Genomic DNA, 17,481 nt, shown 5'->3' on the forward strand with positions numbered 1-17,481 from the left:
TTTAATGCTACATTTAGATTTATTTGTGCTCTAACATTACAAGTTCAAATTTGCTAGCCTATATTTCTACTTCTTTGTAGTGAAGGATTATTTTCATCTGCTTGCAACTATTAATTGGTTTTTTATGGTTTATGCAGTGAATACATGAGCAATGTTTTTGAAGCCCTTGAACTTGAGGATACAATTAAGAACTATGAACGTGGCAGCTCCACGGATTGGTTAGTTCTTTCTTGTAACAACTTATTTCTGTTCATTCCCTTCCAAACTAAATAGCTTCATTTAGTTCAGAGATAATTAGTAAGATTGATCCTTGGTAGGGATTAATAAGGTCTGGTAATCATCATATTTCACACTTAAAAAGACGAACTAGAAGTTTCATGTTTCATTATAGAATTTAGAAACTTTAGTCTTCTTACATGAATGTAATCTTTTTAATCTGTTGGAAAACAAGATGGAATCTCAAGTTAACATGTACCTAACTTGAAATGTCTTCTATGGTGAAGCTTTACAAATATGGGTGTCATGGGGCTAGCCCTCAGTGCCCTCTTGTGGCATTGGTGACCCTTACTTTTGTCTGTCTTTGTGGACAGGATAGTCCACAAATCTCACAGTAAACTTAATTCAGCTCCAGTGCTCCTAGCACCTAACCTTTGTACAATGGAATACCCACACAGCATGTCACAGATACAAATTCTATTGGCTTGTTCTCCATGGCACACAACACCAGATTCAGGGAGAACCTGTACTTTTTTTGGCAGCTTGGGTATGTGCCCTTGCATTCACATCAGAAGGCAGACTCTGTCACCAACTCAGTTGTACAGGTCTTTATATGCTCCTTACCTACATTATTCCAAGAGAATATCCCTTCAATTGAGGCTCCTCAATATCTGTCTGTTGCACTACTTGGATAGGATAGCGTATGGCCAACTTTCACTCCGACCAACTACTGTGGCAAATTCCCATTGTCTCCTAATCTGATTGACCAAATCTTCTCTTGACTCCCCCATGACTTGCCCTATTGCACATCACCTAAGTTTCCTAAGTTTGATGATGCCTTTCTATGAATATACCTTTTATGAAGTCCTTGATTCCCTCACTTGAATGTTGTTGGCATCTTTCTCCTTGCCAAGCCCCTCTGAAGGAATTCTTAGACAAGTCCTGGGCTCTCTGTTCATGTAGATTGCAGCCCATGTAGGTGGGTTACTCTTCTTCCTTTGACTTAATAGCCTCTGATCCCTAGTCCTCTTGCTCCACAAATTGAACCCTGTCGAATTCATGACCTTGCTAATCTTCTAGTCCCCTAATTCCAACCCTTCTGGCAACCATGCCCTTTCATAAACCCACAACCCTGTTGGCTGCAAATGCTTCTGACCATGTTTTCTTGACTGATGATTTTTCCGGCTGCCAAATCCCTAAAGGCTCACACTTGTTCCATGTGCATAATGATCCCACACCTTGTGTCGAGCTCCAAAGTGAAATAATAATTGATTGTTCTATAATTCTATTAAACAAAGGAGAGGAATACTCCTTATATAGAAATTACAAGAGGATCTTTCCATAACAGAAATGATCGAAAACAGAAACAAGAAAGGAAACATCCTAAAAAGAAACTAAACGATTAAGATGACCATTATAGCAATATTACAATATTACTTTAATACCCTCCTTTAATGGTCATTGTACTAACTACAAACTACCCCACAAAAGACTTGACATAATCTGTAGGTCATTTGGCCAAGAATGCATATAAGGGTGCCTCGTTCTACTCAGATCGCTCTGCGACATGAGCCTGCTGCTGAGACCCTCCCTTGTTGGACTTCCGATCAGCCAATGCTTTCTACAAAACATCTTCATAGTGGGACCCTCTTATATTCTGACCTAGAATCACAATTTTAGTGCATAGTAAATACAATAGAGGGACACTATTGTCAACTAAGCTTGGTCTGGAACCTGCACAACAGGTTAGTCAGCATTTCCATTATGCTATGATAGATCATATATTCAACATTCTTTATATATTGCCCATTTTATATGAAGGATTCAACAACCCTTTCTCTCCCTACACCTGTCCCCATTATGGAGCTCAAGGAGAATCACACAGGGCGCCTCGAGTCTATCCCTCTCCAACAAGCCCAAGAGCACCAAGGACCCGAACCGGAAACCCGAACTTGAACCCGAACCGACAACTTAGCTTATTTCTCAACATATAGAAAATCTGAAAAATGACTACCATGGGAAGATAATCCTTTCTTTGGGATAAAATAAAGATATACAGAAGCATCTTATGTTCATATTATATATAAATCAACAATCTAAGTCTTAGTGACCATTAAAGCAGAAATGTTATTTTTTTCCCTATAGTAAGCATTAAGTTTGTAGTTTACAACTTTACAACCAGTTGCCATCTATACAATAGTTTATGTTCTGTTGTCTTTTGTAAAAGTTTATCCAGTTTTGCAAGTGAATAACAACTTCTTAGCCAGGTCAACCATGCTTTGTGTATGTTAACTTGTTATTGTTCTTTCTGTTTGAACAAATGATAGAAGCAAAGAATTGAGATACCTAAAGACTGTCATAAACTTTCAGTTGCCGATTGCAGGCGCTATATATCAAGCTTCCGTCCTCCTCGCACTGGTTCTCTTGCACAGTACCTAGATGTGATGGGTAATTTTCCACATTTTCCTATATCATTGCATTTTGGCTGCATTTTAAGGTTTGACTGTTTGCTGCTTATTTTAACTTTTCATTTGCCTTGGGCCATTTAGCTACTTGGAATCATATGATATGATAGCAGAATGAGCAAGACTATCTCTACTAGCTTCTCTAATAGTTAAAGCATTTTGTAGTGTATAATTTGGTGAACAATGGATTAGATGACTTAATTGTTGAGGTGCTCAAACATTTTCAAGACTATCTCTACTAGCTTCTCTAATAGTTAAAGCATTTTGTAGTGTATAATTTGGTGAACAATGGATTAGATGACTTAATTGTTGAGGTGCTCAAACATTTTTAGACATTTTTATGCATTAGTATATCAATTCTGTTTAGATACTGTTAGAGAAAATGCTTTCTCTAAGATTTTTTTGTTTGCAGAGTGGGTTTGGCGGTGTGTCCTTAGGCGGCAGCTTGAAAAAGTTCTGGCAGTTCTTCTGGGGTGTATGTCAGCTGCAATTCTCTTAGCAGAAGCCACATTGTTGCCAAGCAGGGTTGATCTTTCCCTATTTTCTATCCTCATCAAAGCTGTGGGAAAGCAAGAGATGCTAGTGCAGGTGTGTTTGCAGTGATATTTTAGTTTCAGACTAACCTATGAATTTTGTCACCAGGAGATGAAAATGGAAATATACACAAAATTTTCATGGCATTCTAGAAAACATTTTTCTTTGCATTCTCATTTTAATAAATGGAGTTTTCAGAGCCTTGATTTAAAGTCAGAATAAAAAATCTACTATTTTGCATGAATACAGCAACATTAATAGTGATCCATGTTATAAGAAAATATACGCAGTTCGCTCCACCATTATAGACACAAATCGATATTGTTTTTCATTGGAACTAGATTGATTACTTAGATATAAATAGCATATATGTATGCTGTAAACATTTTATGAAGGGAAAAATGCAATTCTTAGTAGGATCAAGAATGTTAGCAAAAGCGATAAGAGATGCAACCTGGATAAAATATAATGAAAGGACAAACATAACTAAATTAGGAATCGGAAGGCATCCTAAAATTGGGAAACCATAGATAGCCAAAACTTTTTGAAACATGATAATCAACAATAAGTAAGAAGCAATGAATGGCAAACGCTCCAACAAAGGAATAAAAAATGCCTTGCAAACATAATGATGAAGAAAAGTTACTCAGTGTGGGCTTATGTAACAGCTAGGGCTATACATACAAAAAGAAAATTCTGGAAGCAAGTTTTTATTTGGACTCTAAACATTGATATCTTAAAATTAGATCGAATGCTTTAACTATTTATATGATTGACTACAGGCAAAACTGATCATATTCAGTAATCCTAATGATGAGTGCAAATTTTTTGAGTGTTGCCTAGCTCCATTTCTTGGGAGGTTGCTGCTATAAGTTGCCAATGACAGGGGGAATACATAATACAAATGAAAATAGTAAATACATAATGAAAAATATAAAGGCAAATGTAGATTGAAAGCTGCATTTTAATATGAATTAACTAAGGCCTAGCTGGAAGACCAGGAGACAAGTGATGGTTGACAAGTCCAAATTATACAGATAACTTTGTTATTTCAAAATAGCCTTCCAGATTAGGTTGACAAATGACAACTGTAGTTTGGTCTGGTTCAGTGAAGAATTTAAAGATTCCTTATTTTTCTATGTTTTTGACATGTTATAGTGGTGGTGCAAAATTGTTTTTTCTTGCAGTTTCATGCTATCCATGTGAATATAAAAGATAATTATTTTTCTGAATTCTTGAGTAGTTTATGGTGTCCAGCATGCATATCTAAATCTCATTGTCTCTCTAACTTAAAACTGGTAGAAATGGAACCTGAGCCAAATTTAAAAGGCCACTGCTATCATATTTACCATGTAAAACAATTTCACTAGTCTAACATCGAGAATGGAAGCAAGGCTAGCATTTGAACAAGATAACTTTCTGCTCAGTTTCTTTATTGCTGTTACTTGTAGTAATAAATATAAAGAGACTGAATTAATATTAGGTTTGAGTGGGTTGTGTTTTTTTACACTCAACAGGAAAAAAAGCATAGGCAGACTTACTATATTTGGTAGGGTGGAATTTCAACTAGAGCGAGATGCTTTAAGAAGCTGAACATGCATCAGTGTCATTTGCATGCAATAAGATACAATCTTGCATAGAGAGTTCTGAGATGGTTTTTAAGAAATGAAATAAATATTTATGTGTGGGCATGACTAAAAGAGGAAAATGAGACTGCAGAAAGGCCCAAGCACAAAATAAACCAAAGGGAGTGCTTAATACAACTTAAGTAGAAACAGGAATTGGCATAAAAAGGGAGAGCCAAACTTGGTTAAGAACCAAACCTTTCACAAGAGATAGATAATACAGATGAGTAGCTAGTAATGATGGGGGCCATGAAATATCTTCTTCTTCTGAACTCAACCAATTCATAATGCATTAAGTTCAGTTCATTAGAGATGAGATAAGAATAAAAACACACTCAAACTCAATGATCACACCAAAATCTCGAGACAAAGATTCAGTATAAAACGCCAAGAATGAGATGAAGAAGCAAACCTTTAGATTGAAACAGAGTTGTAAATAGGACAGGATTAATGCTGTGATAATGATCTTTTGGTGGTGTTTTTATGCACGTTCAATACAAAATAAAATACCCAGAGATATCCTATTCTCTCTTGATCAAAATCTTCTATGTGCTAAACAGCTGAACTGTGTGATCACAAAGACAACTCCAAGGTTCCCAAATGTCTAAGTTGGTTTGTTGTGATTTGCTGGTAATCTCAAGGGGGGACTTACATAATTGTTCGAGGAGTAAATCAATTTAAGGATTTTACTGATTGCCGACACTTGCAACTTTCTTTTTTTTTTGGAATGATTTTGCCATAAGTTCTCTTCAATCCTACTCTTACTAAGACTTGGAAAAAAAAAAGGAAAAAAGGATGAGGGTTTCTAGATAATTCTAATCCTAAGCTAATCCTATGAACTTTGGAGACAAAAATTGCAAAAGTGGAATTTAAACCAATTCTTGTTTCGCCAAATTCAACTACTACACAAGAACGGTGCTATCTTCTAGGGAATTCAAAAGATTTTCATATCATTGATATTCACCAACATTTTGAACAATGAATATAGTAATAGAAGTTAAGTTTTCATTTACTTGTTCAGACTAACTTTGCAAAATAATTGTAAACTATCCAATTATAAAAAGTATGAACACATCAACTCCACATTAAACAATTTCATCAAATCCTTCATTCAATCTATTAACTTGGAAATCAAATCTAATTTATGAGAGCCAAGAAACCATGCTAACTTGCAAAGGTGGACAAAGACTCACCAACATATTGAACAATTAATTATGTCTATTACTTAAGAAGTATTACTACAACAATTTTTCTGAAATCTCTCTTTAACAAATGAGAGGAGGGTTTATAACTTTATATAGACACCCCATTACAAAGCAATAGCCTAGATTGATCTAAGATCAACGACCAAGATTAAAACATCAAATACTAAAGAAGACAAGCTACAATAGTTATCCAAAACGGACCAATGAGAAATAAACAACTATTAAATCAGAGTTTCTTCTAGAAGAGGGTGTTCCTTATCCTTTTCTTTGGCAGCAAATTCAATGAACCCGATCACTATAGGGTTGAGCTCTTCCATTGGGACACTTGGCAAAATGTCAATCTTGTATTCCATCAGGTCCATCTCATCGCCACGTGGCAAAAGTGGTTATCCAATCCATTTCGAGTTTTCGAAAACCATCCTCAATGGACATAAATGCGGACGCCCTGCTAAAATGTTGCTTCTGGTTCGGATTTGTAGAAGTGAAGAAGTTGCTTTGAACCTTGGCCTTCAGATTCTCTACATCCAAGTCCCTATCTTAGACTATTTCTTGCTCAAGCACATCAAAAAATATGATGAAGACCTTGTTTTGGACAGCTTTGATTATTTCTTCTATTCTAACACCATCAATTTTCATCTTCTCCAATACTTCCCCTCTAGCCACCAAGGCGTGATATCATGTGCTGAAGTCATATGATGTTCTGGCATCAATTACATTTCCATTGACCAACTCTTGACCAGGGATTCCTTTCAACATCTTTAAACATGGAATTGTCTTTTCTTGAATAGTTTGGAAATCTTCCCAAAACTTAGCTCTGCTTTGGACTCTATATATGAATGAAGAGATCCAACCATAGCCCTGTGCCAAATTCTTCCATGAATTTGATGGCCTTGTCTGCAACTTTTGCAATCCATTCCTTGGCCTCTTGGGCTACCATCTCGATTCCTTCAAAACTCTCAATTGATTCTTGTGGAAGAGCCAAAGGTGGAGTGACTGCTACCTCTTCTCTTCTAATAGGATTTACCAAATGTTGGATATAACTTTTCAATTGTTCATTCTCCACTTTGAGTTTGTCCTAGTCGTTCCAGATCTGTTAAGCCCCGTCAAGCTTTCACTCATCGACTCCCTTCTTCTAGTCAGATTCGAATTACCCAACGACATCATTCTACAACTTACCCTTTGGTCTTGAGGTTTTTCTCCGCTGCTCCGACTTCTTAGGGTTTGCTTGGTGGCTCGGGGGGGTACCCCCTTTTCGGCCCTCCCGCCTTCTTGTTTGTTTTGGCTGCTTCGACTGTTGTTGTTGTTTCTCTTTGGTCACCGATTGGTGTCCCTACTAGTGGCAGACACCCTTGTTTGTACTCTCCAGTCCCTTGACCCGTCTACGATCAATTGTTGGACATTAATAAATTTATCTTATCTTATCTTCTTCTTTCCTTAGCCTTTCCTTAATGGCATTGAGTGAAGCATTTAACTCTTGGACTTCTTGTTCTTTTGTAGCAGGACCTAAGTTCATAGTCATTAGCTCATAATCTTCAGGAGTGTTGTCCTCTTTTTTTTGTCAACTTTTTGAATGGCCACCTGTATTGAATGAGATCCTGTGCCATCTTTATGGATTAAGGAATATTTCTTTGCCTTCTTTTCCACAGGCTGGTTCAATCTGGCTAAGAACTTTGCTGAATCATCTACCGGTTCGACTTCTAAAATAGCTTTCTTTTTCATTCTTTCTAGTAACCAATCTGGTATTGTTGGTTGTTCAATGCCATCATCTTCTTCGTTTACTTCATTTCTTTCATTTCTTTAATTTTCCCCATCTCCTTCATTTTCTCCATTTCCTCTAAGTGCGGAAAATCATTCCTTCCTGAAAATCTCCTTCTAAGATATCAACTTCAATATTTTCCAATTCCTCATCCATTACTGTTTTTGGATTATCAATGCCATTAAGAACAATTTGCTGTTGAACTGGTTCTTCATTTGGCTTTTCACAATTTGGAGGAGGAATTTCCATCTCAATTTGTAAATTATTTGCAACTGAAGCTTTTTTCCTATCTATGGATGAGCCAACTCCTTCAACCAGAGAAGTGTTGGTAGAGGAAGATGTATTGTTTGCTCTTTGTTTCTTACATATAATTTCCTTATCTGAAGTCCTCTTTCTTCTTGGCCTTAGTGAACTTTTTGCTGTATCTTTCCTTTTCTTAGAATTTCCTTTCTGGTTTCTTAGCATCATGAGTCACTTCATCCTCATCGGAAGAACATGAATCCATGCTTCCTATTAAATCATAGGTGAAGGCAGTATTCTTCTCCTTTAGCTTGTGAGTTTGCTGATCCATCCACCACTTAGTATATTTCAAAAATGGCCTCATTAATGTGTCCAAATCTGAAAGCTCAGGTCCAAACCAGTCTATTTTAGGAAGAGGTTTATCCTTTTCTTCTTCTAGCATGGTTGGGTGAAATTTCCATCATCCTTGAGTTGATCAGGTATGGGGAAAAGATCAATTGTTCTGATCATACTCACTGATATCTTGGACCACATTCTCCTTATTTCATACTCATCAGCTGCATTGGTCTAGAAATCCTCAAGATCAATTCTGTGTTTATACTTCCTTTTGTTTACCATCCCAATATGGTGATGGGGATCAAAGTTGGACCTTGATTGATAGAAGCAGAAAGGGTACCATTGCATTTCCACATCTGCCTTATCAGCTGCATGTGCTGATGGACATGATTCTAACTTTTTCCAATAAAAAGAGGAAAAGAATTCCAGCCTTTTTCTTGCCTCTTTGGATTTTCTCATATGTGTCCAGTTGTCTGATGACCTCTAGCAATACCATTTTATTTGTAGGATATCTTGGAAGTTTGCATGGGCATCATGTAAATCCTTGGATGCTCAAGTATGTGAATATGGGAAATTGAGCATACCAAGATCCAAATTTGCCTATCAAATCCTTCGCATCCTGTGTCAATTGTTGATGAGTGCTTCCTTGAAATATCCTGGTCATGCACATTAGGAAAGCATCATTGACTCTTTTGAACTGAGATTTCTCCTGCAGTTGCGGATAGCAGTCATATGTTTTGAATTGACCATCCTTGTTTCCCACGATGCCTTTGCAAATCAATCCCTAATATTTGTAACATCTCGCTAGCTTGTAAATGACATAGGAACTCATGTAAAAAGACTTCGTGTGTTCCAAGTTTCTTAGCTGCTCATCAATGCTATTACTGATTCTTTTTGCCCAATTTATCATCTTGACACCGGAAGTGATTTCATCGATGAAGTGATACATCCAAGGCTCGAATGAGGAGGCTTGAGGACTTTCTGCGACTCTATTTAGCAATAGGATGAGGTCTTGGCTTATGCAACCATTGCTTGTTAATTACTTCAGTACAAGAAATAGGTTCTACTTCAAAAATTCTTAAGTCTCCTCTTTGGTCTTGTATATGGTAGAATGGTAATCTGGAATGCCAAATGCTTCCTTGATGTCCATTTCTCCAAGGTAGGCCAACACTTTGCCATTATGTGCCACAATTTCTCTCCTGGATGTTGTAATGCCTGGCACATTCTACTATCAGTTCGTTGCATTGCATAGCTGGAGGAAATCCAGCTGCTTGGACAATTACATTTCTCATAATTTTGCGTGTTAATGGTGAAGAAAAGCAATCATTGATGCCATACATTCTTTTCTTGAGGTCATCAAAGTCCACATGGCCAAGGTCGGTATCTTCTTGGACTCCAGTTGTGGTCCTTTGTTTTTGAACTTCATCTGCGCCTTTTTGGAAATACCTCCTTGAGTTGACATCTACCACCTGAAAAACATGAAAAATTCCTAAATTAGAAAGGCTTCTATTTTCAGATCTGAGGGACTGCGTTTTTTGGAGGCATCTTACAGCATTTTCAACCTCACCATTGCATTCGGGAGGCCGTTTCCATAAAAGTCGAGTATAAATTCGACCTATTTTGGCGAAAATCGATTTTTGGGTGTGGAGGAAATTTTTTGCACAATTCGGGCGGTACAGTATGGAATTTTCGGATTTGTTTCAAATTTTTTTTTTTTTTTTTTTTTTTGAAAATTATTTTCCAGATTGAAAAATTATTTTTGGGATCTGTACCTTCTGCCCAGTCAGCAGCGCACAATGACCGCTCAGTCAGCAGCACCCAGTCGGCACCCAGTCAGCGCCCAGCCGGCGCCTAGTCAGCATTTTCTTTGGAAATTTTTAGACCCCTCTCCGTTGAGCAGTTTGGTTTTCTGGGTCAACTTTGGAGGGCCATAACTTGCTCAATTTTGCTCCTTTTTGGGTGCAATTTTTTTTGATCTGGGCTAATTTTTCGTGCTCTTCGCAATGGTGTGGTTATTTTCTGGTTTTGATGCATAGAGTTTTCGGAATTTTCAGATTCTCTTAGCTGTACCTATCCAATCCTCAATTCTGCAACTTCAAAGGCCTCGTTTGAGCTCATACGACCTCCTTTTCAGGTGCCGTTTTTTTTGAAAGTGCATGTTTTTTCATCTACTTTCATAATCTATGATCAAATTTAAGAGATTTTAAGTAGAAATTGTACTTTCAGATATTGGTCTTATTTGGCCTATTTGGTACTTGTAAATTGCTTGGATCTTAGTTTAGATCTCTTGCATTATTAGTTTGAGTCTCTTTTGGCCTTATTGAGTCAGTTGTAAAATTGAAATCAGAAGTCCACTTTGCCATTTTTTGCAAGTGGCCCATTGTACATGCACTAAGTATAAAGTGCCAAATCATCACTTTTGGGGGGGTTCTTTGATTGAGTGAATTTGGGGGGGTGTTTTGTGTGATTGCGCCTCTCTTTCCTTGTGCTCTTTCAGTTTTATTGCAATGAGTCCTCATAAATTTCCACCTTCAACTCCACATAATTATGCATCATGGAAAATTAAAGTATGGAGCAAATTAATGGAAAAAGGTCTCACGCATTACATAGATGGAACAATAGCAGCACCACTTGATCCTAAGGCTGATCCTAATGCTCAATTAGAATGGCTCACTAAGAATTGCATGGCTCTTGGAACTTTGCGCAAGTATGTATCAGATGACCTCATCTGTCATATTGAAAAGTGTACTACAATCAAAGATGCTTGGGATATGTTTAAGAAATTGTATGGTCAAGTTGATGAAATCAGAGGTTATAAGATTGACAATGAGCTCACCAACTTGGATCCCAAGAGTTTTGATACAATCCAAGATTATGTCACCAAAGCAAATAAGCTAAGAGCAAAGCTTAAGGATTGTGGAATTGACAAAAAGGATGTTCAGTTGATATTCAACTTGTTGGACAAGCTTGCACCAGAATATGCAGCATTTGTGTCTAGCTTCCAAACTTATCGTTTGACAGTGGGGAGTTCCTATGTTATGCCTTCATTTGATGCTTTCACAGAAATGTTGATATTGGAACAATCTAAGTTGTTGAACATGGGGCTTCTCAAGTCTTCAAAGTCCAAGGCTTTGGTGGTTAATCAAGGGAATCAAGGAAGTCAAGGCAAAGATTCCAACAAGAAGAAGAAGCAATCTAAGTCATAGCCACAACACGAAAAAGGACAATCATCCTCTCCATCACAAGGCGATTTTTCATCCTCTTCCAAGAAGGGGACACCACCTAAGAAGGATAAGCCAACTTGTGCATATTGCAAGAAGTATGGTCATGATGAGCATCGATGCCACACAAAGCAAGTTGATGAGTTAACTAATCTTCTTAAGAAAACAACATCAACTTGCCATCCGCCTACACAAAGAAGGATTCATCTCCTTCCTCTTCCTCACAGTCTAAGGGAAAAGGGCAAGCATTTGTGGCTACAACAAGTTCTTCACAGCAGTGGATACTTGACTCAGGTGCCTCATATCACATGGGTTCTACAAAGGAGCAGTTTTCTTCATTGGAGCCATCTAAGGTACCTCACATTTACATAGGTGATGATACACAAGTAGAGGTTGAAGGGAAAGGTTCAGTTGACATGGATGATGGAACATTTGAGAATGTTCTGTATGTTCCTAACTTGTCTACCAACCTTCTCTCTATCTACCAAATCACTCACTATGGGAATGGGAAAAAGGTTAAGTTTACACCAGATTCAGTTGTGGTAAAGGAACTTGATGATGATGCCTTGGTAGCAGTGGGATAAGTCAATGACAACTCAAGGCTTTATTCATTCTCCCACTTTGTGCCAAGTTCACCTTCTAGGGCCTTGCTTACTCATTCAAATTCTGAAAGTAAGCAATGGCATGAGCGGTTTGGTCACCTCAACTACTGCTATCTTCAGCAGCTCAGCACTAAAGACATGGTCACAGGTCTACCTCGAATCAGTTTTTCAGAGGGTGTATGTTCAGGGTGTTCCATGGGCAAGCATCCCGAGGAGAAGTTTGATAAGGGGAAAGCTTGGAGAGCTTTGGAAGTTCTTCAACTTGTTCACAGCGATGTAGCAGGTCCATTTCTAGCACCTTCATTTAGTAAGGCCCGCTATGTCCTCACCTTCATTGATGACTACTCCCGCTTCACTTGGGTCTACTTTCTTATTCATAAGAGTGAAGTATTTGACAGATTTCAGGACTTCAAGACCCGTGTGGAGAAGCAATCTGGAAAAGTGGTGAAGATTCTTCGTACAGATAATGGAAGGGAATATGTGAACAAGAGACTTGAGGATTTTTGTACATTTGAGGGGATTGATCTTCAGCATTCTGTAGCATACACTCCACAACAGAACGGAGTTGCAGAACGCAAGAATAGAACTCTCAAAGAAATGGCTAGCTGTATGATTCATGCACGTTCTCTTGATCCCGCTTTTTGGGCCGAGGCTATCAGTTGTGCCACACACATCCAGAATCTGGTTCCTCACAAATCTTTGCAAGGTAATACTCCTTTTGAAGCTTGGGCTGGTAGGAAACCGATTGTGAGACATTTCAGAGTCTTTGGGTGTTCAACATGGGCTCGCATACCTCCGCAGAAACGCAAGGCATTGGAACCACAGAGTTGACCTTGCATATTTGTTGGATATCCTAAGGGTGTTAAGGCATATAGATTAATGGATCCTAAGACACATGAGGTGTTCATTGAGAGGAGTGTTCACTTTGAGGAAAGCTCTCCTAGCTTAGCCTCTCTACCTCCTCCACCTTACTCCATTGTGGATAGTGATGTTAGTGATTCAGATGATGAAACTCCTTCAACTCCGACTCGCAGGGCTACACCTCCGCAGGGTCCACTTGTAGTTGAGGAGCCTCGTTCTCCACCTCCACCTCGACCTCGTTGGGCTCGACAAACACTTTGAGTCCGTGGGTTCTCTTGTTGGGGATCCTTCAGATACACGGAGAACTCGATCACAGCATCAGGATCTTCCACATACATTCATTGCTACCGCTTCCGATCCACAGACATTTCGGGAAGCATCAGGGGTTCCTGAGTGGGACCAAGCTATGGAGGAAGAGTATAGTTCCTTGATGAGGAACAACACATGGGATTTAGTCCATCTCCCTAAGAGGAGAAAGATGGTTCGATGTAAGTGGATCTATCGGACCAAGTTTGCAGCGGATGGTAGTGTGGATAAGTACAAGGCTCGACTTGTTGCGAAAGGTTTCTCCCAGGTAGCAGGTGTTGACTATACTGAGACCTTTGCGCCCGTAGCCAAGATGAACTCCATTCGCTTGACACTTGCTATTGTTGCAGCTCATGGTTGGGCTGTACATCGGATGGATGTGAAGAGTGCTTTTCTTCATGGTGACCTTGATGAGGAGATTTATATGGAGCAGCCGCAGGGTTTCATCCAGGATACTTCCTTGGTTTGCAGACTAAGGAAATCTCTCTATGGCCTTAAGTAGGCCCCCAGGGCTTGGTATGCCAAGATGGATTCCTTTCTTCTCTCAGCAGGGTTCACCAGGTTTCATTCTGATCCGAATGTCTATATTTTGCGATAGGATGACTCTCACTTGATACTTGTGCTCTGTGTTGATGATTTGATCATTACAGGGAGTACCACATCCATCATTAGCAGGGTCAAATCTGCTTTGCATGACAAATTTGCTATGACTGAATTGGGTCTTTTGCACTACTTTCTCAGGATAGAGATTTCACAGTCACCTTCCGGGATTACACTATCACAGCCCAAGCATGCTCTTGATCTACTTGCATGCTTTCATATGGCTGATTGTAAGCCTGCACCGACTCCTTTTCTTTCAAGAGTCAAGCTTGAGGCTCAATGTTCTTCTCCACCAGTTGATGCCACTTTGTATCGTCAGCTTGTGGGTAGTCTCATCTACTTGACCTATACACGACCTAATATTTCATTTGCAGTTGGCATGGTTTCCCGCTTCATGCAAGAACCACATGAGCTTCATTGGAAATCTGCCAAATGCATCCTTTATTACATCCAGGGTACACATCACTATGGGATTCACTATGCAGCAGGCACAGGACTTCACTTGGTTGGTTACACAGACTCTGATTGGGTTGGCGATCTTGATGATCGTAAGTCTACTTCCGGTTACAGTTTTCACCTTGGTTCAAGCCCCATTTGTTGACAGAGCAAGAAGCAACATGCTATTGCTCTCTCTTCGACTGAGGCTGAGTATCGAGGTGCTGTTAACGCAGTGATTGAGACCATTTGGCTTCAGCAGATTCTCACAGAGTTTGGGTTCACCACTCCACGGCCGACAGTTCTACATTGCGACAATCAGAGTGCTATTGCAATCTCGAAGAACCCGGTCCAGCACCAGTGGACCAAACACATCGAGATTCATATGCACTATATCCGAGAGCTCATTCAGGAGCAGGTAATTGATTTGCAATATTGTCCTACAGCGGAGCAGGTTGCTGACATATTCACCAAACCTTTCACTGAGAGTAAGTTCCAGCAGTTGCGAGCTCTCTTGGGGGTGCAGGATGTGTCATTAGGGGGGGGGTCAGCTGACTTCTCCTTCCTCTCTTATGAGGAGGACTTTTTCCCCTTTGAGGTTTTGTCCTTCTTCTTTGAGAGTCTTTTGTACTTTCATCTCTCTTTTGGGGGGGAGTTTTTTCCCACTGGGTTTTCTCCCTTTCTCCGTTTGTGAGAGATTGCATTGCATAGTTTTTTTTGCATTTGCATATTGTACATGGGTACCTATCATGGCCTAGTAGCCGGGACCCATCTTGCATTGTTGACTTAAGTCTTCATTCCCCTAAGTAGCACTTAAGGGGGGGTGTTGGTGTAAATAAATATTCATTATGGATATTATTACACTTTACTTAAGTTAACTTAGGATAATGCATCTCTTCGTATTTTGTATTTGAGACACTTAGGGAAGTGTGCACATAGGGATAGAACTTGTAGGAGAAATTCCACCTTTTGTGGTCTTATTTTGCTGTTACAGTCCACATTCGGTGGGTCATCCACCTCTTGTGGAATATTATATTATTTTTCCTACCTACCCCTAGTATTTCTTACCTACCCTTGTTACTCATTGAGCCACATGTCATGATTGTGTAATATTAGGGCTCTATCTTCTGCCTATTTACAACTTCTTGATTTTGCCCAATGTCAGTATTTGAACCTTTCTCTCCCTTCAGTCCTAACTCTCTAGATAGCTGCACCTCAACAATTTGATTATATTTCGTATTTTATGTAAATCTTCTTCTTGGCTATTCAGGGCTCAATCCAACAAACAACCAACCAGCTGGTGTGGTGGTTTGGCTTCCTTCCACCAAGTAGAGCACCCTGAGGACCTTTTGGGTTTATCAGAATCCTTAGCTTTGTGCCCTCCCTGAAAACAGTTCCAGCAGTGAAAAGTATGTTTTTGATACTCTGTTGGCTGCATACAAAGTTCATTTCTTACTTTCAAACCGTTATCTTCTTGTAGACTGGTAGCCAGATCTATGTCAACTAGAATCCTTGATGTAGCCATTAGCAAGTGTCTACGTGCCTCAGGAGACATGGAAATAAACTTACTGTGAGAATCAACTATATATTTAAAGTAGGAGGCAACAAAAAATGGGGAGGGAGATTTGGAAGTCATACCCAGATTGGCGAAACTCTTTGGTCATCAGATCCTGCTTAGTTTTTCCTCCTCCATTGGGCCTACTGGGTGTAACATGCTCTACTTCGCCTCCGTAAAGGCTATCTCATTCAAAGACTAGAGAATTGTCATTCTCTTTATGCTTATCTGACTCTGCTGTTTCTGCATCCAGGCCCTCCTTAGCATTCACTTCCTTTGACTGCAATTCCTTAGCCACAACAAACTGCTGCTGTGGCAGCACACCTGCTTTCAATTCCACATGATAGTTTATCTCTGTGCTCTTCATTGGGAAGGCTTTTCCATATCCTTGGCTGGAAAATTTTAAGAAATATTTCAAAGTTAGTGATTGGGCTTTAGTATCCACTGTTTTGGTTAGTGCCTGACAATCTGTACTGCATTGTCTTTATCCTTGGGGTTGTTCTCTTCCCTTGAGACCAGTTGTTTTTGGTACACAGGGAATGCTGTTATTCTGTAGGTGCTGCGAGAAAAAAGGTGCTGCTAAACCAAATATTAAGATTACAGCAGCTTTAGCAAAAGACGAAACCAGCGAGGACTTTTGGCAGTTCTATTGCAAATTTCAAATAAAATTTAGACACAGCTCAAGAAGATTCTTTTGCAGAAATCTGCATCCAAATATAGCCTGCTGTAAGATTCCATTCTGTTAATTTCATGTATCTAGAAGCTGCTTATGATCCATGGGCAAGTACTGTTTCCATATTTGATCTGGGTTTCACAAATAAAGAACTGCTTCTTACCAAGGCACTGCATGCTTCTGATTCATTTTGCATCTTTTTCAGGTATTTAAATGCTGAAAAGTTTAGAAATTATTTCAATTCCCTCATTATTATCAAGGTTAATTATCCTAGAAATGATAACTAACTCTAAAAGTTCTTCACCAAATTTGTTATTATTTATGTAGACTCCTATATTGCAGTTTATATGTATTCTGCACACATGAATTCGTTAGATATATCTATATTTCCTATTTAGACATTTATTTTTATTAATTACACTATTATTTTAGAATTAGCAGCCTGTAGACAAAGCTAATATTGATAGGTTTTGATGGAATTCCAAATATGAATCTGCATTGAAAGGGCTTAATATGTAAATTTATGCTCTTAATCATTTATAGTTATAGCTGTGTTCATTTCAATGAATTTAAACTTTATGCAAAATGTTTTTGAAATGGCACTCTGTCAGTTCATTTGATTATATTAACATTAATTCTAGCTCAAAATGGTAAAACCAGGCTTCATTTTTGGATTAAATTGCCAAAATTGCACTGTGTTTTAATCTCTTTAATTTGTTCATTGGTAGTTGACCACATTTTTATGTGTATGTGAGAATTTCCAGAATGCTACGCTGCAGCTGAAAATATTGCACTCAAATAATACTATTCTATTATACTATCTCATTTTGTTCAATAACATACATTACATG

General features: G+C 38.7%; 1 protein-coding gene across 1 annotated transcript in view; it reads left to right on the plus strand.

The window, feature by feature from the left end:
- Positions 1-17,481, plus strand: part of LOC131076713 (uncharacterized) — a 110,079-nt gene that overhangs the window by 57,299 nt on the left and 35,299 nt on the right. Inside the window, exons 7-9 of the mRNA XM_058014015.2 lie at positions 138-218; positions 2,600-2,664; positions 3,094-3,269. Coding sequence (XP_057869998.2) covers positions 138-218; positions 2,600-2,664; positions 3,094-3,269 — 322 coding nt within the window. The remainder of the gene's footprint in view (positions 1-137; positions 219-2,599; positions 2,665-3,093; positions 3,270-17,481) is intronic.

This window comes from Cryptomeria japonica, chromosome 10, assembly GCF_030272615.1.
Source record: "Cryptomeria japonica chromosome 10, Sugi_1.0, whole genome shotgun sequence".
NCBI lineage: Eukaryota > Viridiplantae > Streptophyta > Pinopsida > Cupressales > Cupressaceae > Cryptomeria > Cryptomeria japonica.